This window comes from Onychostoma macrolepis, chromosome 07, assembly GCF_012432095.1.
Source record: "Onychostoma macrolepis isolate SWU-2019 chromosome 07, ASM1243209v1, whole genome shotgun sequence".
In the NCBI taxonomy this organism is placed as follows: Eukaryota; Metazoa; Chordata; class Actinopteri; order Cypriniformes; family Cyprinidae; genus Onychostoma; species Onychostoma macrolepis.
Window position 1 is genome coordinate 28,722,040 of NC_081161.1, and position 23,972 is coordinate 28,746,011.

A 23,972-nucleotide genomic window follows, 5' to 3' on the forward strand; every position below is an offset into this window, starting at 1 on the left:
CTAGATACATTGTCCAACCAGAGAGCTTATTTTTTTGGTCTTTATTAATCTGTTTGTGTTAAAAACACAAGTCGAGTGTGTTTTTGTGTGGATTTCATGGGCATGTTAAAATCTGCACTAGAAAAACGACACACCCTATTACTCAACTTTATAAGAAACCAACCTGTTTGCACCTGTCCCTTGTATGCAAATGGATTTCGTTCATGCATGACAACGCATACAGTCATGGTTCGTCAACTGTATCCAGTGGTTAAGATTCTTAATGAGTTTTAATTTGAATCAATTAATATACTGATGATGATTTAATTTTTTTGGAAAATAAGTACACTGATCTTTGCAGATGTTATGAACACTAAAGTTCTACAATACTAAGTGCTTGATGTAGCCTTAAAATATATTATTCCAACAATAAAAATTCTGTCCTCACACTCATGTAGCTTTAAACCTGTATGACTTTCATAAAATATTCAGGGAAAACGGGTCTTTTTTGTTCATAAAATAAAAGAAAGAAACATTTTTCTAAATATTATCTTTTGTTATTCACAGAGATCAAGTCGTACAGGTTTAGAATGACATGAGGGCAAGTGAATAATGACAGAATTTGGTGGAACTATCCTTTAATCACTTTCAAAGTTGTAGACATTAAACCTGCCTGAGGAGTATTCATATTAGAGCTACAGCAGAAGGCGTTATTATTATCATTTAAAGGTAATTTTGTTACTTTCATTAAGGCCCACCTCTAACTGTTTCAACATAGTTTGAAGTACACAATTCTCTTGAATTACTTGAATAGTCAAACCCATTCATTTGAAAGGGTTATCCGCATACTTGCAACCATCTGTTTGTGTGTGTGCGTGTATAATAGTGTTAACACACCAGTCAAAATATTGGCCACACCTATTCATTCTTTATTTATTTTTTCATTTATTTATTTTTTTGTCATTTTACAACAATAGCAAGTTCATCGAAACTATGAAATGACACAAATTGAAGTATAAGAATTATGAAGCGACAGTTGAACTATACTGAACTCTTAAAGTGTCACTCTTTGCATAGATTACAGCTCTGCAAACTTAATTTGCATGTGCTTCATCCTGGGATGACTTTATAAACCGTATTGAAGTGGTTCTCATATGTGTTGGCCACTGTTGAACCGTAAATCTTTATTAATATAGCATCAATCACATGTGCCCAAACAAACAGACACATAGTGTATATTTTCTTTAATATGGCACTGAATTGCAGTTGTGAGGTATTTAGCCTATTCACCCAGTGTCCTCTGCAAAAGACAAAACAAAACAGAAATAGTCCACAGATCCACACACTCACTATTGTGCTTATTTAAGGTACTAGACCCTATATGCATCCATTTCAGTGTCATTGTTTCTATGGGACCGAGCAGGTTTTGAGAGTCGATACCCTTCCCATTGCCCCCCATATGACATGCTATACGTGTGGGTATTCTCACATGTATTCTGCTGTATCGCTCGGGGGTAACCGAACTCCCCCACTGGCGCTGGTCTGAAAATCTAATGCGTCCCTGCAGCCTTTTGATCCACTTTCAAGTCTCTCACCTACCAAATTAAAAGCTGACGTCTTGCTTTTAGAAATAGATCGTTTGCGTAGTGTTTGTCTTGCAGATACAGAGACGGCATGGGCCGATTGTAAACAGGGTTTCAGGCTCCATATGCCAGGCAGCTGATTGTAAAAAGCCGACACCTAATCCTGCTACCGTGTGCTTCATCCGTCAGCTCAGACCCCCCCGGTGCGAGTGAGGCTGGAAGCGTCGTCTCAGACCGCCAGATGATGACCTGGTCTGGACCAGAGACTTTAATCTCCTAGAGATTAATGGTTGTAGCTTTATGTGCGGCCGAGGCTGCGGAGGGGGATATAGTATGTGCCTGCAGTGCAGAGGTTCCTCTCATTTGGCTGGCCTTGTTGCTCACGGGTGTCACCGTAACAGTTACTCATGGACTAGATATGCTAGGATGGTTTATTATTAGCAGTTCTACCCCAATCAGTCATTGGAGGAAGGTCTGAGGGGCAAAAATAAAGAGGTAACCACCCTGAGCTTGTCTGCGTGCTGTTTACAGGGATATTTTAGACCTGGAAGAGCTCACATATTTACTGCCAGAGGTTGAACGTCCTTGCCATTTGGCATAGAGGAGCAAAGCAGATACAGACAGAAGGAGAGGAGAAGAGAAGAGAACGGAAAGCAAGATCGAGGCTGCACGGAAAGGAGGACGGTCTGACAGAGAGGAGAAGAGACAGAGACTCAGCCCCGGAGGAGGAGCTGCTGTCCCGGGGCTGGTCCCTGTGCTACAGCGGCTCACTCTCTGTGTGTTTGCGCCGTTTCTCGTGCCGTGATGAAGTCTCGTGGAGAGGCTGTGGGCTGGAGAGAAGTTCGAGGACTCTGCAGAGGTTTCTGGTCCCCCTGCGAGGTGCAGGCTGCCTGCTGGAGAGGGGGATTCATCTGAAGACCACAAACGCACAAACACTCGCTGGCTGAGTGTTCATTTTTTGAAACAGAACTTTTTCTTATTTTTGTACTTCTCCAGACCACGGCAAAAGGACCGCCAAGATGAGTCGATGGCTCAAATGCACCTCCATGTACTTTGTAGGTATCAAGATTCTCCAGTGGTACTTCTCCCTTAAACTTTGCTGTTCTTTCAGTTCTTTTTTCTGATGTATGCAAAAGCTGGAACGAGGGAGGCTGATATTTAATTGAGCGTGTATGTGTGTTTTAAACTGCTCCAGTGTGAGAGAATGACTTGTAGCTTTCTCCATAAATTCAAAGAATTCAGGAATCCTGCAGGATTCTCCTGGAGAGTGAACTGTTGCCTGAGATCTTTGGAGCTTAGACATCTTTTGAAAAGCTTGTGTGAACTTGTATGGCCATGTCAGACTTAAAGCATCTTTTGTTAATGCAAAAGCTTTTTTTTTATTTGAGTAATGTGTATTAAGACTACTCTAAAGTATTTATTTCCTCAGGTGTTACTTTGGTTCATAAGTTATTTAGTGTCCTGGGTGATTCATTTATTATTACAGTTATTTTATTTTAATTACATTTTTATTGACATTCAACATCATAAACATTTCCATTTCCATCAGATACTTAAAGTGAAAAGTATTTTTCATCCTTTTTATTTTGTGAAGATTTCAAGCCTTTCGTTTCCTGTTGTGCTTTTGAATATTTGAATACATGGCGCACTGGAGTTGTTAACATTCCTTCATTCAGCTAATTACACCCTGATCATTAGGGGAGTCATGAACAATAGGTGTCACCTCAGCAGCTTTATTGAACTGCTGTCTTTGTGTACATGCTGATGTTATGAGTGTTCTGATGTGTCTCTCTGTCTATGCTTTAGAACACAGACTGGAATAAGTATGATGACCGGCTGATGAAGGCAGTGGAGAGGAGGGAGGTGGACAAGGTTGCAGCAGTGCTTGGCAAGAAGGGCATCATCCCCACCAAACTTGATGTAGAGGGCCGCTCTGCGTAAGTATCCCTGTCACTAAGGATGGGTCACCATGGTTGACTAGTCATCCAACAACTGATTAGGCTATTAGTAAGGTCAACTGGTTTATCTAGTTCTTTTATCTAGATTTGTTTGTTTAGGAAAGCGTGTGAAGTTAAACTTGTATTTCAAAACTTGTTTCCAGAATCCTGCGTTCTTATCGTCGTCTTTGCATGTGGTCTAACTGTTTAACTTAAGAGCACATCCCTAAGAAACATGGCCTCTCTTGATGGGATTAACCCCAAACCAGTCTAATTATACAGGGCATCCTTAAGACCAATGAATCGACTAGGCAGCGTACCAATTAGTCTGTTTTGCAAGTATGTAGTTTTGCACATACCTGCCTGAAACACACACAAACTGAGAGATTATTCATATTTATTCAAATACTTGAACACTCTTTACATCTGAATATTTCTGTAGTAGTATAGGCAAAACAGTATTTTAACAGTATTTAAGATTTTTCATTATAGGAAAATTATTTCTTTTCTTGATCATAATTGTAAACTCTGCTTTCAACATAGTACACAGATTTATCATGCATCAAACTGATTGTCACTTCATTAGCCCTTCATTAGTTTCATTTTTAAATTGGAGGAGCCCTGTTTATTCATGTATGTATTTATGCTTTTGTTCACAATTTGGTATTTATAGTTTCACTGATAGGCCCTATGTTTTTGTCTAATCTGGATTGAAGTATTTTGTGCCTGATCAGGAATTTGAGTAAAAATGGGAAAACATGTTGTGGTTAGAGATGCATGACCCAGTGCAGACCAGAAGAGTCCAGAACAGCCTGGGCCTCCTGGGCCGGAAGTAGGTCTTTAGTGAATAAATCTATGCTTGTGTACACTGACTAAAATTAGGATCTAGAAGTTTTTTTTCTTTCCTGAACTGTCATGTTAACTGCTTATTTAATCTTCTTCTGAAAGTTCCAAGTCCAGAGAGCTTTAGATGATGCCTTTTATTTTGGGATAAATGCAGGAAACGTATTTGGGGTCAAAGGTGAATCGTTGAACCTCATTATTCAATATCACTGAGTGATGTTCCACATTATTACATGGCCACACAGTAGACTCCAACACTTGAGGATCAACTGTGTCTTTTCCTGTTTTAGAAAGCCTAGTTGGCCTCCCATCAATCCCTGATGTTTTTACTGCCTTGACAGGGTCTATGTAGGGCACAGACAGACACATTTCAGCTTGATTTAACCACAGCTTTGTTTCATTCCCTCATTTAAAGCCATAAGGTTCCCCTTTGGGTATTTTTGTCATAGTGTGAGATTCTTCTTGCCCTGTGGGTGGAGAAGAGCTTGACTTGTAATAAGGTGCTAGAATTTCTCAGGACTAAATCAAGAGCATCGGTCGCCGTCACAGTCGCCGGGTCGGTGTTATAGTGTAACAGAGCTCAATTAATAAACACCAGCCTGTTATATGAAACATGCTTGTGGACGTCAGTGTGCCATAATGGCTGCCAAATGACCTGAACATGGGGATATGCAGCCTTTTTGTGCATAGTCGAGTGAAATACACGGGTCAAATGTTAAGTTTGGATTTGTGGAAATCCTCTGTTCATATATAGCAGGACCCCACAAGCAGACTGCATTTCTAGCCTGTTATTTCCCTTACCGGTCAGAATAGCTCACAGGGAGGGCAGACCACAGGGCTTGTAGGGTGTAATCCAGTAGTTCTGGTGGGTAAATTGGTAACCTGCATTAGGACAACATTTTCTGCCTTGTGGGCAGATGGAAATGAGCAGATTTCTGTGTGTTTCTGTCTTTAAATAAGAGTATGGAATCAAATACACCTGCTTGATGGAGCTTGCTAATAGATGGTTAGCTCACAGGAAACATAGACCAAGCCTTCCTGCTGTGGCAGTAAACTTTTGTTTATTTAACACACCCAGTTTTGAAAATAGATACTATACACACAGTTTGTAACTAACACTTTGCAGATCCCCAATGAGAGTAAAATTGGTTTTGGTTAGTAAATAAGTTGGCCAATAACTTTGTTAGGAACTGAAACGTAATATGATTTAAGTAAAATTGCAAGACTGAAAATCTAACCCTCACTGATGTCAGTGAAGTGTCATATTAGTAGCTCTCACATTTTCTAGTAACTTTTACCTCAATTTACCAGTGACACACTATGACCTGTCCTGTTTTTCAAAGATTAAGAGGAAATGGTTATATATCTGTCTGTGTGTGTGTGTGTGTGTGTAATTGAAATAAAGTTTAAATAAAATATAAATATTACATTTTAAACTTTAAACTTAAAGCTGCATTCCGTAAGTTTTGCCTCTTTGTCGCCATCTCTGTTTGAAAACCTGGAATTGCCTGGGTTGTGATTAGGGTTGGGTACCGAACTCTGTACTTTTAAGGGTACGGACCGAATTGCGTCGGTACTACCAAGTATCGATTCACATTAAATCATTTGGTACCAAATTTCAGTACCTGAGAACGCAATTGGGCGCATACGAGAGAGACCGAGAGAGAGAGAGAGACCCTGTGACTTGTCACCCCTGCAACTCTTTAAAACGCTACACACAGGGCAAACCGAAATGTTCTGAAGTGTGCTTACATTTCTAGGGTCATGTGGTTTCCGCGAAGACGTGGACAGGATGCGGAGTCCATTCATAAAAACGGAATTTACTCTATAGCGCGGAATGCCACGGAATTCGTCAAGTTTTGGATGAATAAAAGAATGTCTGTCACTTAATTCGAATCGCGGTATGAACTAGTGTATGTGACTAAAGCACAAAAACACAGTTTAAATATGAATCCTGCATGTTCCGTTAGCCTCGGTATGTATGAATGGCGGAGACGCGGTTTTGTTTACTACACAAATACTGAAGCGCACGTGAACTCGTGGTGATTTTCGGACTCTGACTCTCACAGCCTGTAAGTTCATGTTGTGAGATGCACTTCATGAGAATTTTACCGTTTCATTTGAGAGAACCAGCATCATATCATACTGTATACACACAGAAACTTCACGGCAACCTGTCAAAATAAAAGTGCGGTTTAACACGTAACAAATATATTACTTTTGTACAGTATAATGTACGTCTTTTATATATTCCATTTACTGACAAATTTAAATAAAACAATTAAATGATAAAAATTATTATTACAACCACATTAACGACTTAATTGTAGAAAAAAAATACAATTATTATTAACTTTTTTTTTTTTAAAGGTATATTCACACAATTGTTCTACCATGTATTAATATTAACAGTAAACCTCTTTGTTTGGCAAAAAATAAAGGGTTTCATTTTGATTTGATTAAAAATAAATAAATGTTTCATGCCTTCATTTGATTATCAGAAAAAATAAAAGAATTTCTGGAAGAAAAAAAAGAAAAAAAATTGTAGGGTCCTATTGTTCAAAATGTTGAAATTGAGAGTTTTGGACTTATTTTTTCACTGAAATAAATGTTTTTGTTATTACACAGAGAGTAAAGTACCGAAAAAAGGTACCGTTGGGTACCGGTACCGATACTGGTTCAAATGTGAACGGTACCCAACCCTAGTTGTGATCTGGTGTTCCGGCACGGCTCCAACGCGGATGAATCTAATGTTTTGACGTGAATGTGTGGCAGCCAGTCACCGCACCAGTGTGGATACTGTACTCGGGAATCACAGATTCTAGCCTACGTCTTGGAATATGTGACCCAAATAAGAATTTTCACCATATATTGCCATCTGAGCAAGTAAGTAACAAGTCTGCCACGTTTGTTCTGACCAACTGAGGAAAAAAGAATTACAACAAATCTCGCTAGCAATGGTAATTAATTCTAACGATCGGTTAGCTCATAGCACATCTAACCGTGCATATTATTATTATTATTGTTCTACTTTATTCTCAAATTATTAATGTTAACATCAGCATTGCGTGACAATGAGTATAGTGTGTATTAGTGTGTAGATTTCAATTTCTGTACAGTCTAATATCTAATTGTCATACCATTCGAATTTCATGTTAAGAAATTCTTTTAACCCAAAAAGCAAACTATGCTCCCTTCGAACTGGTTGTCTTTTAAAATACAAATCTTGTATAAACTCAGGTATCTGTAATCAGAAGCACATTTAAAACTGGAATATAATTTAATTTCATTCACATGTGTTTCATATAAACACATAAGCCTTTCTGGATTACAATCCGCCATCAAAATGATACATTTAATTATTCCAGCTGTTGTGAGAAAAGACTATAAAAGATCCACCACCTGTAGGATCCTCACATGCGAGAGCCTAGTAGCCGGGAAAATGTCTTTGTTTACAGACGTGATGTAATGACGCAGTGCCGTGCTCAAATTTCCCGCGAAAACTTACCCGTACCACTCAAATTAGAAAACATTATTATAGGATAACCGTTGTGAATCGGGCTGAAGTGAGGCGATAGTTTTGAACATTGGGGGGTTATGTACTTTTTTAAATGTTGATTTCGGATCATTTTTAACCCAAAAAAGTTACGGACTGCAGCTTTAAATTATAAAGTGAAAATAAAGATAAATCTACATAATAAATAAAAACAATATACAATAAATCACAATATTAATGAAACTTAAACTTAAAGTGATAATAAATGACAGTTCAAAATATTAATAAATACTATAATATGTATATAAATAACAATTATATAAAGAGGCAAACCAGCAAACGAAGGTCCTTAGTAGTGTAACAGAATTTGTTTGCTTCTGTCTCAACTCAGGCTTTATATTTTAATTAATTTTTTTTTTAAAAAAATGTTTTTTGAAGATGTTTGATTAGTAAGAAATATTTATGACTAGTGAATTTTCTCAATTTGTTCGCCATTGACAGATGTGACAGTTAATTTTAGTATAAACGCATACAGACAGAAATTTCTTTAGAAGTTCAAAAGATTCTTTTTGAGTTACTTAAAGGCCTCTTGCAGCAGCAAAATATTAAGAATGAGCCTTGCATTCAGTAAAGTATTGAGATTCCTAATGCATTCCACACTTATCAGATACTCCGATGCGTTCAAATGGCTTTTGCTGAACTGCAGAGACTCTGGTGACAGACTAGTACAGCATGCAAAACTCTTGTTTTGAATTCAAACTGGTCCCCCATCCCACCTCTCTAGCACCTCTAAAAATACATAATGTATCTTGAAGCCGCAGATATGCGAGTCAGCCAAGGAGTTGGAGCCAAGCTAGAATGACATGTCTGGGTCTTCATGACCATCTGAGCCCTTCAGTCTCCTCTAATGAGGGTCACTTACCATTATAACAGTCACCTTCTTTCCATATACCTAATAAAATGTTATTGCGTTGAGTCATTTTTAGTTATGAAATCATATTTGGAGGAACCTGCGAAGCAATGAGCTGTGTCTCCCTTTTGGCTTCCCTGGAAATTGTATTAACTTTAAATTTAGATAAAATTTGAAAACATCATATAGTAGTGGAACAATGTTGTTTTGATGACTTACAAAATGACTGTAATGCAACTGATGTGTGAATTTTCATAAAAATAAAGTTTCAGAAAGTGATACACACTAGGGATTGTGATGAACCTCTACATCGCTGAAACGGTACTGCTAACACACAAGGTGCATTCTCTGTCCTTAATTCTAATGATAACAAATTGCCACCCATCCATCACTCCATGGGTGATTGTTTAGGACAGTGTGTGGAGTTATCCACAATTTCACCCGTCAATCTTCAGGTCAAAGGCCTGTCTACATGTTTAGCTTCTCACCATCAACACCGTCTAAAATAACACTTTCCAAACACAGGTGAAAACTCTCTCTGCACATCTCTCTTTACAACATGTCTCGGAGACATTCTCGCCTCTTTAAACTGAGCTCAAAGTGCTGATTTTTATCAATTCTGCATCTTGCATATGAAGTAAGAAGTGAATGCGAATTCATTAAATATGGACATTATCTTGGCCAGCATTTTGCTAATGGAAGTATGTTTATAGATATGTATGAATAAAAAGTGTGCTTATGTAATGTAAAGTGAGGAGTTTTGCGAGCAGATGCATTTGAGAGAGAGAATTGAGTTTCTCTTGATGGTAGTCCTTTCCTCCTCTAGAATGCTGATGATGGTGGTAAGAGCAGGCATCAATTTTCAGCATGCACTTTCCACAAGATTAACCCTTTCTCCTGTTTCTGTTCTTTCTCTCTCTTTCTTTTCAGGTTCCATCTTGCTGCCTCCAGAGGACATCTCGACTGCCTGAACCTCATTCTTAATCATGGTGTGGATGTCACAGCCAAGGATGCCACAGGTGAGGATTTTACTCTAGATGGGTGAGTTTGAATACCAGGGAACACGTATAATGATAGAATATACACCATAAATGAACTTATCCCTTAAATGTACTTTTGTGGACAGGAAAACTCTCGGTCCGGTTTCCTTAAAGTGATAATGTACAAATTCACTCATCACTTACTCTCTGTCACTCTCCGTCAACTTCCAAACCAATAATTTCAAAACTGAGGAACAGATGTATCTCAGAATTCATTAAAAATATCTTCATTTGTATTTCAAAATCTTATGAGTTTGGAATGACATAAGGGTGAGTATAATTGATGACAGAATTTTTATTTTGGTTGAACGTCTCTTTAAATGTAAATGATATAGCACACATTTTTCACTGGAGAGTGAGGTTACTCTGGAAAACTTTTGTAGACATAAGCCATAAATATGTCCCTATCAAGTGATGTGTACAAAACAACCGTTTTGTTAAATGGGAATGGATGTGGAACATTTTTGTTAGACTCCCACTGTTGACATCGGTCTCTACAAGCGGACTGGTTAAGATTGGTTCATCTAAAACACTTTTGTTATCTAATGGCTCCTATTGATTTGTTGTTTTGTTCCTGTAGGAAAAAATGCCTTACACCTGGCAGCCAGAAATGCCCAGTCATTATGTGTGCAGAAACTGCTCCAGGTAAAGCTGCTTTTCGCTATCAAAAACAGTTGTAAGGAATGGCTAGAAACTTTTTTCTTTTAAGAGTAGATATGAGGTTTTCTGAGGACTGTGATGATGAGATGAACTTCAGAAAGGATTATTTACAGCCTTCATTGTAGGGCTGTGCCGATTCAGTCTTTTATCAATGTGCCCAGGTTTTCTCCTTATACTTCACTATTTTTCTAATTATATTTATATTATTTATGACTTGTATAAAGTCTGAAGTTCAATTAGGCACTTTCTGAACAGCATTTTTTAGCACAGTCAAAGCTGTATCATTGAAATGCAGTATTAAACAAAAGAAACAACAGAGGAGAGACACTCTCTGAATCGCTCATCTGATCTCTTTCTGAATATCTATTACATTTAATATAATTTTAATAGCAATCCAGATATATTGTTATATAGCAAAGTGTTGAATCATGATGTATGATTCAATACGGCTGGTAAGATTTTTAATGTTTTTGAAGTCTCACCAACTTATTTGATCAAAATGCACCAAAATATAGTAGTACTACTGTAAAATGTTTGCTTTTTTGTGTAATTATTCACAGTGATATCAAAGATTTGGTGCTTAAGAAACATTTCTTATCATAGCTGAAGGTAGTTATGCTGCTTAATATTTTTGTAGAAACTGTAATGCTTTTTTTTAGGATTCTTGAATAGAAAGTTTTAATTGAAATGGTAAATACATTTACAATGCACATCCTTTCTGGAAAAAAAGGATAATTTTTTCTTTAAGAAATACTGTTTAAATTAAGTAGGCCTATTGAACAGTTTTCTGATTTGTGTACTGTATCATAGGCTGATACCCAGCCCTGCTTCATTGTCATCTCTGTGTTCAAGGAAGGGCTGCATAATCTTTTTTTTGTTTTGCAAACCTTTATTGCTATCGGGGAGCAGGGGCGTTGCTAGTGGGGGGGAAAGGGTAACAGAGTGCATAGGGCCAAGAGATCTGGGGGGCCCACAATCTCCGAAACGAAGGAGACCTCCCCGATATTAGGCGCTGTTTTTAAATTGCAGCGCATGCGAAACCGCATAAAGCATACTCCAGAAGCGCGAAGCAGCGCTCCCCATTGCATCCGGCAGCCGCGCGTCAAAGCAGCGCGTGATCAGTCTCCCGCACCGCGCGCGCCGCGCTTCTGCCACGATTTATAAGAGATAAACAGCGCAAGTCGCTTGATCCATTCAGATGTGACACAGAATTGTTATACAGTCGTGTGATATGAGAAAGGTTAGTGATGCTGGCTGAAAACAGCCACGACAATGAGGTATATTGGAAAACGCTAATAGGCTTGTCAATTCAGCACCATAGTAATTTAACTTAAAGTTATTAACACTGTATAAATAGCCTGTGTTGGTAGAAATGTATTTATTATGTTACTACATATTGGGGAATATGCCATTTTAATTTCATAGCTGTTTTGTAGTTTCTTCATGTTTAGTTTTTTTTTTTTTTTTTTACTACAAATTTTATAGTTTATTAGGCTACTTATTTTAAAATCCATATAATGAGGACCATGGTTTTACTTCTTGTGACCACCATCCTACTAGTCAGTTAAACTCTGGATACTTCTTTCTTTTTAGATGTTTAGTTCTAATGAATTTTAATTGAAGTAAAATGTTAATTCAATAAGGGCCTGATTTAAAGATAAATATCTTAAAAAATCAACATCATGTCATTCCAAACCTGTATGAATTTCTTTCGTCTGTGGAACATAATTTGAGAAATTCAAGAAATGTTTGTCTATACAGTAGGTGGTTTGGTTTGGTAACATTCTACAAAATGTTCTTTTGTGTTCAACAGAAGAAAGTCATTTGGAACGACATGAGGGTGAGGGTGAAGCTTTTCTATGTGACAAAAATGCATTATTAAGTTTGTTGCATTTGTCGTGAATTCAGTAATATCTATCGTTTCTATCCTGTGTTATTTATTCATTTACTCCAATTGAAGGCCCTATGACCCATCACCCCAAACGTTATTTGACATTTTACGACCCCCGCCCCCCTCCATTGCAAATTCAGTGCACAGGGCCCAGAATTCGTAGCGACGGCCCTGTCAGTGAGCTTACTTCAGCCCACAGGCTCATAAACAAAGTGTAACAAATAAAGCAATGACCTGAACTCAATTACATAACTCTGAACCTGACATCCTGATTATGAGAAAATTATGCTGTTTGAAGGCAAATCGAGCAGATCTTGTTTACAGACACGCCACTTAATTTCAATCAATTAATCCACCAATACATTTTGCAAGAGGGTAAAACTCTGTCTCTGTGCCGTTGTGAGTGATGGTGCTTGAGATAATTAAGATGGGAAATGATTCCTATCACTTGCTTGTTGATGACTCCAACAACAGCGTCTTTGTCACAGTGACTTGTTTGTGTTAATTACTTTGTACCGCAGGGAGCAAAATGAGAAAAATCTGACTCAACTAATTATGTAAAAATGAGTTTTAGTATCTGAAAGATTGTCTGATGCTTGCCTTTGAAATCACTGACAGCTAATATGAAGCGTAATCCACCATAAGTGTCATGACTGTCCTGCTATTCAAACAACATTGACACTCGGTGGATGAGAGTATTTTCCCGGGTGTCTGCAGTGTTGACAGGCTGCCCGTACTGTAACCTGCAGTCTATATTTCTATGCCATCATCATGTGCAATCCGACACTGGCTCCTAGAGCCCATCAGATAGAGTTACCCAGGACACAGTTAGCCAGCAAGACCATGTGACCTCGCTACTGGTTTTGGAGGCTGTTGCTAGAGCATAAAAGGTTTTTATAGTGACTGAAGTCAGAGGAGTTGTTTTGATAGAGGTAGCAAAAAAGAGGTGGAGAAAGTGTTGGGCTTGAGAAAGTAGGACAGAGAGTGGAATATGGAGAGAGAAAAAGAGATTTTAGAAATGAGGGCACAGGGGGTGGTGGGATTGAAGACCACTGAGGCCAGTATCTTAGCAACACTCCTTTGCTTGACCTGGTTTCACTTCTCAGGTTCAGAATCATTTCAAAGCTTCAAACTAGAGTCTCACACACCCATGTCATTCTGGTCCATTCTTGGTTTTTGTGTTCATCTCTTTAGGAGCAGGCAGTCATCATGGATGTTTTCGAAAGTTTAGACTCATCCTCTGACCTTTTTAAAGCTTAATGGCCATGAATGGCGTGACTGTGAGTGTGACGAGTGTTTTGTGTTTCAGCACAATTGCCCAGTGGGAAACGTGGACCTGCAGGGAAGAACAGCCTTGCATGATGCTGGTAAGCAAAAAGCATTTGTACATTTTGAGGTTTTGTTGGAATTGAACTCTGCAGTCCTCTCTCTTCCACCTAACTTGTGGGTTTTCTGCTCCTTACTTTTTTTTTTTTTTTTTTTTGGTCTTTCATGCTTTCTTTTTACTTCCTCCTACAACAAGTGGTAAAGCAGAGATGGAAAGGGTAGTGGATGAACATTGAATGTGATTCTTTGAGGCGGCAGCAGTCGTAATCAATAAGATGTAGTTCATGGGCTTATTTTCCTTCCCTCAGAAGGCTTTCATGTAAGATTTAGAGCTCTTGCTCTTGCTCTTACTCAGTGCCCAGTGGAGGTTTTAGATTTATTTATTCATTTTTTTTATTTTTTATATTTGAGTGTGATGTCAGATGAGTCTACTGAATCTAATTCACATGCTTGGGGGAAGTGTTATGGAATATTATTATTGTTTTTCTTTTCAGTTATGGCCGGCTGCTCCTCCAGTGTGAAGCTGCTCTGTGACAGCGGGGCATCAGTTAATGCCAGCGACTTTGTGAGTTAATATGTGGCTTGTGGGATATTTAATATCCAGATAGCTTCTTTGTCATCTCATTCTTTTTACCTGGACAAATGTTCTGTATTTTTATTTCCCCTCAGATGTACTTTATCTTCAATGCTCTCTCAGATTAGTGTTTTTTTTTTTTTTAATGTCTCTTCTGTTTGAGTTAATGCAAATGTGCACTTTTATGTGTTTATAGGATGGTCGGACTCCATTGGTGCTTGCCACTCAAATGTGTCATCCACACATCTGTCAGCTGCTGTTAGAACGAGGAAGTGACATCACAGTCAGAGACAAACAGAACAAGTAAATACCACATTCATATTTCTCAGTAATTGGTTTATATTGCCTCTCTTCTTGCTTTTCTTGCCCCGCCGTGTTTTTTTCTGACATCTCTTTAGATTTTATCCACCTTATTTTTAAAGTAAGCGCTGGTGCCGCCATTTTTTTATTTATTTTTGGTATCAGGTGCTTTTGTTATTTTAGCTGCTTGATGATACAAATTGGCATTATTGTTAGCATAATACCTTAATTTATGATCTATAATCATAAACATAATGATTTATAGCGTGAGCAATTTAACGCTGCGGCTGCACTATTATTCTTCTGGTTACTGATCTAAAGCGGCTAATGAATCTGAAATCTCACAATTTCATGGAAAATAGCTTACTTTCATGTTAAAAGAAGGTGAATAGAGGGATATAAAAATGTATTAGTGTTGTTCTTGTCCTAATAGTTCACAGGAGCGTTTTTAAATGTAATATTTTGATGTCACTCAGTCATATTGAAAATGTGTTTGTGTACTTGTTTGTTTACTCAGAACAGCATTGATTCTGGGCTGCGAGTATGCGTGTAAGGATGCTGTGGACGTTTTGTTGAAACATGGTGCTGACGTCACTGCTGTGGATGGTTTCGGCCATGACAGTTATCACTATGCACGGCTCAGCAAAAACCAGGAGCTTGTCTCTCTGGTCAAGAATTATCTGGACAGTGCCACAAAAGGTTTTGTTGCGTCCTGTTTTTATGATCTCTCTCTCTCATATGTGTACGGTGTTAGAGCATTAGCCCAGTGCTTAAAGGGGTCATATGATGTTGCCAAAAAGAACATTATTTTGTGTATTTGGTGAAATGCAATGTGTTTACACGCGGTTCGAGGTTCAAAAAACACATTATTTTCCTCATACTGTACATTATTGTTGCTCCGCCTTTCTGAAACCGCCGATTCTGACAAAGCTCATCGTTCTGAAAAGCGAGGCGTGCTCTGATTGGTCAGCTATCCAGGGCGTTGTGATTGGCTGAATACCTCAAGTGTGTGACGGAAATGTTATGCCCCTTACCATGTTGTGATGCCGTGTCCCGGCGCGACGAGACGAAAATAATAAAACCCATTATAAACGAGGCATTTGTTGCATTCGGTGAGGACAAAATTACTGATTATAATGACTCATACGGTCTTTTTACGCGGTAAACATTACCATGTCTGCATTTGTGTTCGTAGAAACGACAAACAAGCGCTGCTCGAAACTCGCGTTTGAATAGTCAGTAGCAAATTCTTTAAATATCGAAACGTACTTACAGGCTGTGAGTCAGAAGCACCAGACTGTCCTTACGACGTTGGAATTGTCCCACTTTATTCACAGCCATTCATAGTGTTCACATTGTAGGCTACTCTCTCCCAGGTTCAGGAAACAGTCCTCTGTAAAATGCGCTGCACACACTCGAATATTTGCGTTGTACTGTTCTGGAACAGTGTTGTAAATATAACTTAACCACTGATTTCTAGTTGTGTACTCATTTGGAAGGCCAAACAAAGTACTTTCGCTTTCACAATGAAACACAGCGTCTCCACGACATGGCGGTGGCGGCAACAACAACACTACAGCAAGAATAAAAGTTACGCCGCCTTTCATTGTGTATACATTTGGGCGGTGTTATGCAAATCTTCCCACACAGTGATGTAGACATCTGGGGCCGTGTTTGAATGAGCCGTTTTAGGAAGGCGTGGCAGAGTCTTAACTTTTATAAAGAATATCTCTTTGGGTTTGAGACTTTAATCTTTGCAACTTTACAGGTCTTATAAATGCACAAACAGCTTGTAACACTCCAAAGACAAAGGAAAACATCAAATCGCATTATATGACCCCTTTAAATAGCAAGGAATTAAAATGTACCTTTAACTGCATTGGGACAACACTGTATGAACTGTATAACATAAACTGAATTGGCAAATGCATGAGCATCATGTGATTCACTGGTCCAAAGAACATAGAACAAATACTGGACCAAATATTGTGTTAATATTAGCCATATTACCAAGTGACTGAAATGTGTCCAGAGATTGAGTTTGAATGTACACACAATTTTATGGTTGGTTGCATTTTATTATTTGCATCAGTCATTGTTTGTCACATCAGAACAGATAGAAGTCTGCAATCTAATATACTGGACGTTCAGTAATGTAAATGAGAAAGAAAGTACAAGAGGTTAGTTAAGGAGAGGAATCTCAAATTTTAAATTGAAAATAAAAAAGGGAGGGCAAAATCAAGCAGGTTATTATGTAGTCCTTCACTGCAGTTTCACAGTCCAAGCTTTTTGTTGATGCGTCCAGAACAAGCACTCCAAATAGTGACATAGTGACAACAAACAAGCAGAGCGAAAAGAAGTGATTTGCCTAGCAATTTCTGGCATAGACCACTATTTTCTTTGGAATGAGATATTCCTTTATCACCTCATTACTTCCATTGTTCCATTCCATTATCCTTTGCATTTAAGTGAAGTTTTTTTCTTTTTTTCTTTTTTCCATTTAAATGTTTCACATATTGGAACTTTTCCCAAAGAAGCTGATGAAAATGTCTGCCATTCTTGGTGTAAATCGAATGAATGCAACTTTTCGTCAGATTTTTAATCCTTTTTCCCCCTGCAGTTCGCATTACTTTGTTGCATCACTTTTGGTGTGAATAGGCGTTTATCAGGTAGTAAGGTTATAGAGATCAAAGCCCCAAGAGCTTATGCACACACTTCCTAAGAAGAGTGTAGAACAGTGTCTTTTCAGCTTCATACTTTAGAGTAAAAAATAACATCTTATATTTATACATGCCATAACTCCTGAGTGGAAAAAAACATCTCAATTCTCCTTCTGTATTTATTTATTTATTTTTTCGGTTGTTTCATGAATTGCTAATTAATCTTTACTCGTTTATATTCGCAGCAAAAGAGGCTGCCAAGATGGAACAAAAAAAGAGACAGGTATACACAACATTTTCACCTTCACTTCATTCTGAGCAACTCCCTGCAGAGGAGATTTTAAAGAAACATAATACACAGATTATAATAAATCACAAAAGGTTAAAACCTTTCCCCCCTTCACTTATTAACTTTTGTTAGTATCTGAGTTTTATTACTTACTCCAATACATACCAGTATATTTTCTTTAAACATACTGCACAGAAAAGGGCTGCATTTATTCTCATTGTAATTTCACTGAAGCTATCTAGAGCAGTGAGTCTGGAATCATACTAATGCAATTTATGATTGATGTGCAGAGTGCAGTTTAGTTTGTTTCTTATTTCAGCACTTGTGCATCTCTCATATTAAAAGGATAATAAATTATTTTAATCCAATATAATTCCTTGTCTCAAACCATGTTTAGTGTTTTGATGCACAAATGTGACTGTACCTGCACAGTAGAGACTGCAGTGCTGTAGAAACTTTTACGCACCACTGCCACCCAGTGTTCGATGATAGTAGTACACAATATAAATTTTCTCTAAAAGAACCATATCCAGCACTTTTTATAATCTAAGCTCTTTTCATCCTCCTGAAGTTCTCTTATCTTAGTAAGTCATAATTTTCTAATTTAGAAAATGCTTTGAAGGCAATAAAGGTGTTTTAAAGGTCAGGCTGTAATAATCAGTGACCATAGTGGAAATAAACTGCAGCCAATCATTTTGGATTTATCAGAAGCATATGTAGAGCAGCAATTTCTTCTCCACAGCCAGGAACAGCACAGTTTTGAATCTGAAAACAATATTCTCTAGTTTATATGAACAATATTAGCCTAAAATTATAATAACTTTCTTTTATTGTTGTAAGTTAGTTTTTTCGGACTTAGAAACCCTTCACTGATTTAGAAAGTTTTTGAACCTGCAATTAGATTAAAAAGTCATCGTGATTATTTTTGTATGGTTTATCATTTTTATATTTTATTTTCTGTGTCAGTTGCAATCTGTGGAGATGGTCTCTGAAACCTCTAACCGTGATAAGATCATACAGGTGAGGGCCAGTCAAATGTTCTTGTTCTTTATTAATGGTTTGTTCATTATTGTTCATCAGTATTAGACCTGGACTTGTTTGATTCTGTGCCATTTGCATGTTTCTTACACATTCTGTAGATGAATTGTTTAATAACTATAAGGGTTATAAAACATTGATCACAGACATATTTTGCATTGCAAATTGTATACTAATACAAATGAGTGAGCAATCAATGACACTGTTTGTAAATGTGTGTATGTTTGTGTTTTCTAGGACTTGGAGAAAAAGAATGAGAGCCAACAGGAGACACTAAAGAAGTTCCACCAGGAACAGAGAACGCTGCTCGATAAAGTTAACATGCTTCAGCAGCAACTCAGTCAGGTATTTCTTCAGGCGTTTTGTTTGCGCCTTAGATAGGTGTTTTCAGCACTCCAAAATATTTACATATGGCAATTCTTGTGTAAAATATGTTCTCTCTTTTTCTATTCTATTTCTATTCTATCTTTTTTTTATTTTATTTTATTTTATTTTTTTTAGGAAAAGTCAACAGTGGAGGACATTCACAAGGAGGTAATTTGTGTGCTGTCCTGGAAATGGTTTCCTTCTGTCCCAATGACATTATCTATTCTCATTTTCATCTCTTCATCCCATTTCTGTCATAGTATTGATGGAAAGTTGTTTATTTGTTATTATCAAGGTTGGGTGTTAGTTGCTGTTGAATATTCATGTGCATCTCTGTTTTGTACACCAGAGAGAACAGCTGAAGCGTTTACTTTCTGCCAAAGAGACGGAGGAAGGAGCCAGGGCCATGGAGACTGTGAGAGTCCAGCAGCGGAGCCATTTGGTCAGTAAAAATATTTGCAACATGCTCATCAAGGACTGCTGCTCGTTAACTCCAGATCCAGCAGTTCATGATCAAAGTTTGATGAAATGATGAATAAATCTGCATGTTTTTATTTTACAGGGAGATTACCCTGGCCAGTCTGTGATCAAAGGTGATTTTGTCTTTTTAAAATTTGGATCTTAAGACTGATTAAGTATGACTCTTCTGATATTGGAGACCTCGATATAAACCGTGTACTGATGTTGAAATAATGTTGAGTGTAGGGATGTCAGAAAATATTTTTTCCTGTAAGTAAAGGTGTGTTTGTGTGCGTTTTCATTTTTGGTTCTTTTTTCTCTGCAGGAAAAGACAATGTACTAGTGCGACAGTCACACAGCCTGGATTCTGCTCAGGTGAATTTTCTTTAAAATCTTCTTAACATTAATGCCAAGGATTTCAGCTGAGGACAAAAAGCTAATTATATTTCATGTTGATGTAAACCAACTTCAACACATGCCAGTTTTCTGCTACTAACAGATTTTAATCCATAAGATATTCCCTTCAATACAAGTTAGAGTCTATCGTTAAAGTATAGCATGCTCTCTGTTACCACAGAAGATTGTTTTATTTTTACAAACAAGGTCATATACAGCAATGTATTTTGTTCTGCAATAAAACAAGTCACCTAAACATTTATATGCTAAAATAAAACTTCTGTGATTTTTAAAATTGCTGTCAATGGATAATAAAATATCCAAAATGTCTAAATGTTTATTTATTAAACATTGTCATAAGTATATATTTATTTTTTGTATATTAAGAGGGTAACGCTTTATTTTATGCCTCTAATATGTGTGACATAGGAATTATCTGTAACATTCAACTGCTTACATGTTAACATTAAGTACAGTTTAACAGTAAATACAGTTTATTATTACTCTATGTACTTGTGTAAATACACAGAAGTCAGTCAGTTCAGTGTACATATATAGATATCCTATTTTCCTTATGCAGTTCATCAGTAGCATCAGACTTTAAGTTCAAAGCTTAAATGTAAAATCAAGAATTGATTGTAAAGGTTTGCTGAGCATGCACAAGCTTTACACTTACGGTCATTTCACCCAAGGTTTGGTATTTTAGTTTTTTCCCTTCTTCTGATGTTTAGTAATGCAGTGAAGCAGACTGGCTGTGTCAGCTGCATTAAGCTTAGGAGAGGCAGTGGCAGTCAGATAAGTTGCTCTCTCTCATTTCATTTCAGAACTTCCATAGCCTGCAGTGTCAGAAGGGTTTATGATTTATTAGCTCTATTCTCTGAAGGGACATACTATGCCTGGGATCAGCTTTTGGGCAGATGTGGTGGATGCAATTTTGTTGTCACATTAGCAGCAGAGACGACTTCACTCTCACCTATGTTAGAGGTCACCGCACACTTTAAAAAGATGAAAAAATGCTCCTACTAAAGTAGGATCAGATGTCTGACTTGGGATGCGGCCTAGATAAAGTTTTCTTTGAACGTTTTAAGCCCTAGTGTGACCCCATATGAGAAAAAGTATGGGAACCATTCCATCTTCTCATCTCTAAGGCTGGCTGTTGAATATTTTTTATTTATTTATTTTTTTGCCCCTTGTTCTAATAGTCGAGAGGAAAAGGAAATCTCTCTCTCTCTCTCTCTCTCTCTCTCTCTCTCTCTCTCTCTCTCTCTCTCTCTCTCTCTCTCTCTCTCTCTCTCTCTCTCTCTCTCTCTCTCTCTCTCTCTCTCTCTCTCTCTCTCTCTCTCTCTCTCTCTCTCTCTCTATCTCTATCTATCTATCTATCTATCTATCTATCTATCTATCTTTATTTCCAGGCTTTTCCACTGTGGCAGAGGATCCACTTAAGACACACAGACACTAGGATAATTTGTTAGAATATTTTGTGATTAATAATGAATGCCTACTTGTGTTTGAATTCAGATCTTGCAGCCTACAGGACCATCTCGATCCGTTGCTCGACCTTTGGAGCTTTCTCGGCCAGTGGCTGGTGATCCTGAGTCACTTCGTCAAGAGCTTGAATGTGTCCGCAGACAGCAAGAGGCTGCACAAGAGGAGGTGGGCCGCCTCCAAAAAGCTCTAGCATGCAAGTCACAGGAGTGTGAGGAGCTGACTAGGAAGTGTGAGACCACCAAACGCGAATCGGATCAGCAGATACACGAGCTGGAGGAAGCCATGGGAGATGTGCAGAAGCGAATGATAGACTCTGAGGCAAAGGTGAAACAGCTTCAGGCTCATGTGGTGGCAGTAAAGGAGCATCTCAGTAACCAAGTTGTTGATGACCTCAAAGCACAGCTGAATGAGGTGAAGGGAAAATATGAGGGTGCTTCTGCTGAGGTTGGACGGGTCAGGAACCATTTAAAGCAGAGTGAGAAAGCTTTGGAGGAGTATAAGAAAAGTGAAGGGCTTCTTGCTGTGGAGGTTGAGAGGCTCACTGCAGAGCTGAGTGTGATGCGAGAGGACCATAAAAACATGGAGGGTCAAGTGAAGACTGTGGATGCCAGGTTGACCTCAATGGTTCCAGGAGAGAAGTTTGACAACATGAAGAACCTCCTTACCAATGCTGTAGATGAGAAGGAGCTACAGCTGGCTGAGTTAAGGGAAGATTATGATCGTGTGCTGGAGGAAGTGGCAGAGCTCCACCGTGCAATGGACGACCGACAAACTGTACCCCTGCAAGAGCACGAGCGAGTCCGGGCTGCTCTGGAGGAGCAAAGCTCATCCCTGAAGAAGAAACTTGCAGATGTCACTGCAAAGTGTCAGTCATTGATATGTGAAGTGGAGGAAGGTGAGGATGAGAGAGAACTGCTCAGAGAGGAGCTGCAGGAGCTCGGCAACAATATGAAGACCAAGTTTGTGACCTTGGAAAACCATGAGGAGGTGAAGAGGTCTATGGGACTCGCTGTGGAGGAGTTGAGGGTTAGGTTAGCAGAGGAGACGGAGAAGAGAAAACAGGCTGAGGAGCAGCTACAAAGGCTGCAGGAAGAGAAGACCTCTCTTTGTGAGAACATTGCCAATCTGAGGAGCATGTACATCCCTTGTGAACGTTATGAGAGCGAGATGGCTGCACTCACAGAACACAACACAGAACTGGAAAGAGATCTTAATAGCCTTCAAGATCAATACCAGGAGAAAGTCAATGAACTTGAGATTTTGGCAGCTGAAAAATTATCACTGAAGCGGAGCTTTGACATTGAGTTTGTCACAAAGAATGAGCGTGAGAGAGTGCAGGCAGAGTTAAATGAGGCTTTGGAGAAAGCGAAGATTGAAATCGCAAAGTTGCAGGATGATTATAGAGTTCGGTACGAGGAGTTACAGAAGGCGAAAGAAGGAAATGCTATGTTGAAGGAGGAGTTTGAGAATGTGCAGGCCAAGTTAGAAAACGATTATATCAGCCTTGTGGAACATGAGACATTGAAAAGCACAATGAGCAAAGCTTTATCAGAAGCAGAGGGAAGAGCTCGAGATGCCTACTCCAAATACCAGTGTGCTCAAGAGAGCGCATCAAAGCTCCATGAGGAAATTGAAGCACAGAAGAAAGAGTTGGATACTATTCAAGAGGCATTGCAGACAAAGTTTGTTCCGTTGACTGCTATAGAGGAAAAAGAGCTGCATTTCAACACCGCTTTGAAGGACTTGGCAGAAAAACTTGCCGAAATGCAGGAGTTGTACAATGACGAAAAGACCAAAGGGGAATGCCAAAGGCAAGAGAATGAAAAATTGAAAGATGAGATGGCATCTCTGCAGCAGAAACTTCAGACGGGGCTGGTGTCCAGTGAGAAGTACAAAGAAGTGGAAGATCTCTGCAAGGGCCAGGTGGAGGAGCTGAGTCTGAAGTTGATGGAGCTGGAGCAGCAATATAAAGAGGTTACAATCCAGCGGGCTGAACTAGAGGAGAAAAATGCATTGTGCAACTCTGATATCCAGAGTCTCCAAAAGAAACTGAACAGTGAGTATATCCATCTGGAGCAGTTTGAGGCCATGCAGAGCTCTTTGAGTGGCAGCCTGCAGGAGGCGCAAAAGGAGTGCAAGTGCTTGCGTGAAGCTCATAGACTGGAGGTCCAGCGTGTTCATGAACTAGAGAAACAGCTTCAGAGTCAGAGCTGTGATGAGGCCCAGTATAGCCAGGTTAGAGAGGCTCTGGAACGCGAGGTGAATGAGCTTCGCTTGGCACTGCGGGAGGAGGAAGAAACCAGTGCGCAGAGGGCTGAGGACGTAGCTACTCTGCAGACTGAGCTTCTCAGAGCCACGCATGCTCTGGATAACCTCCGCAGCCATGAAGAGCAGGTGACCGAGCTCAGAGCTGAAAAGCAGAAGTTGGAGGAGGGGGTGCGTGAACTTGGCGATCGGCTCTCAGGACTGGATGAGCAATATGAGGACCTATACAGGGAAACAACTCGGGCTAGGGAGGGTGAAAAGAGGGCGAGAGCAGAAACCGAGGCCTTGCAGGTAAAGAGTGCCTCAATCGAGAAGGAGATCAGAGATCTGAAGGAGAGATATGAGGAATCAATGAGCACCATTGGAGAATTGCAGAAGAGGATTCAGGCATCCACAGAGCAGACTGAGCTTAAAGACAAAAGGGTGAGACTGTTATATACTAATTTGTTATTTGGAAGAGCTTTTTCGATAA

General features: G+C 38.9%; 1 protein-coding gene across 3 annotated transcripts in view; it reads left to right on the plus strand.

The window, feature by feature from the left end:
* Positions 1-23,972, plus strand: part of uacab (uveal autoantigen with coiled-coil domains and ankyrin repeats b) — a 67,660-nt gene that overhangs the window by 15,678 nt on the left and 28,010 nt on the right. For 2 of the 3 annotated variants that reach the window (XM_058781649.1, XM_058781648.1), the window contains exons 2-16: positions 3,369-3,499; positions 9,679-9,767; positions 10,369-10,433; positions 13,649-13,706; positions 14,160-14,230; positions 14,436-14,542; positions 15,057-15,238; positions 17,445-17,482; positions 18,455-18,508; positions 18,764-18,871; positions 19,028-19,060; positions 19,242-19,334; positions 19,455-19,485; positions 19,677-19,726; positions 21,266-23,923. In XM_058781649.1, the coding sequence (XP_058637632.1) occupies positions 3,369-3,499; positions 9,679-9,767; positions 10,369-10,433; positions 13,649-13,706; positions 14,160-14,230; positions 14,436-14,542; positions 15,057-15,238; positions 17,445-17,482; positions 18,455-18,508; positions 18,764-18,871; positions 19,028-19,060; positions 19,242-19,334; positions 19,455-19,485; positions 19,677-19,726; positions 21,266-23,923 (3,768 nt within the window). Of the gene's footprint in view, positions 1-2,151; positions 2,618-3,368; positions 3,500-9,678; positions 9,768-10,368; positions 10,434-13,648; positions 13,707-14,159; positions 14,231-14,435; positions 14,543-15,056; positions 15,239-17,444; positions 17,483-18,454; positions 18,509-18,763; positions 18,872-19,027; positions 19,061-19,241; positions 19,335-19,454; positions 19,486-19,676; positions 19,727-21,265; positions 23,924-23,972 lie in introns of those variants that run through there. The other variant, XM_058781650.1, reaches the window with a different exon arrangement.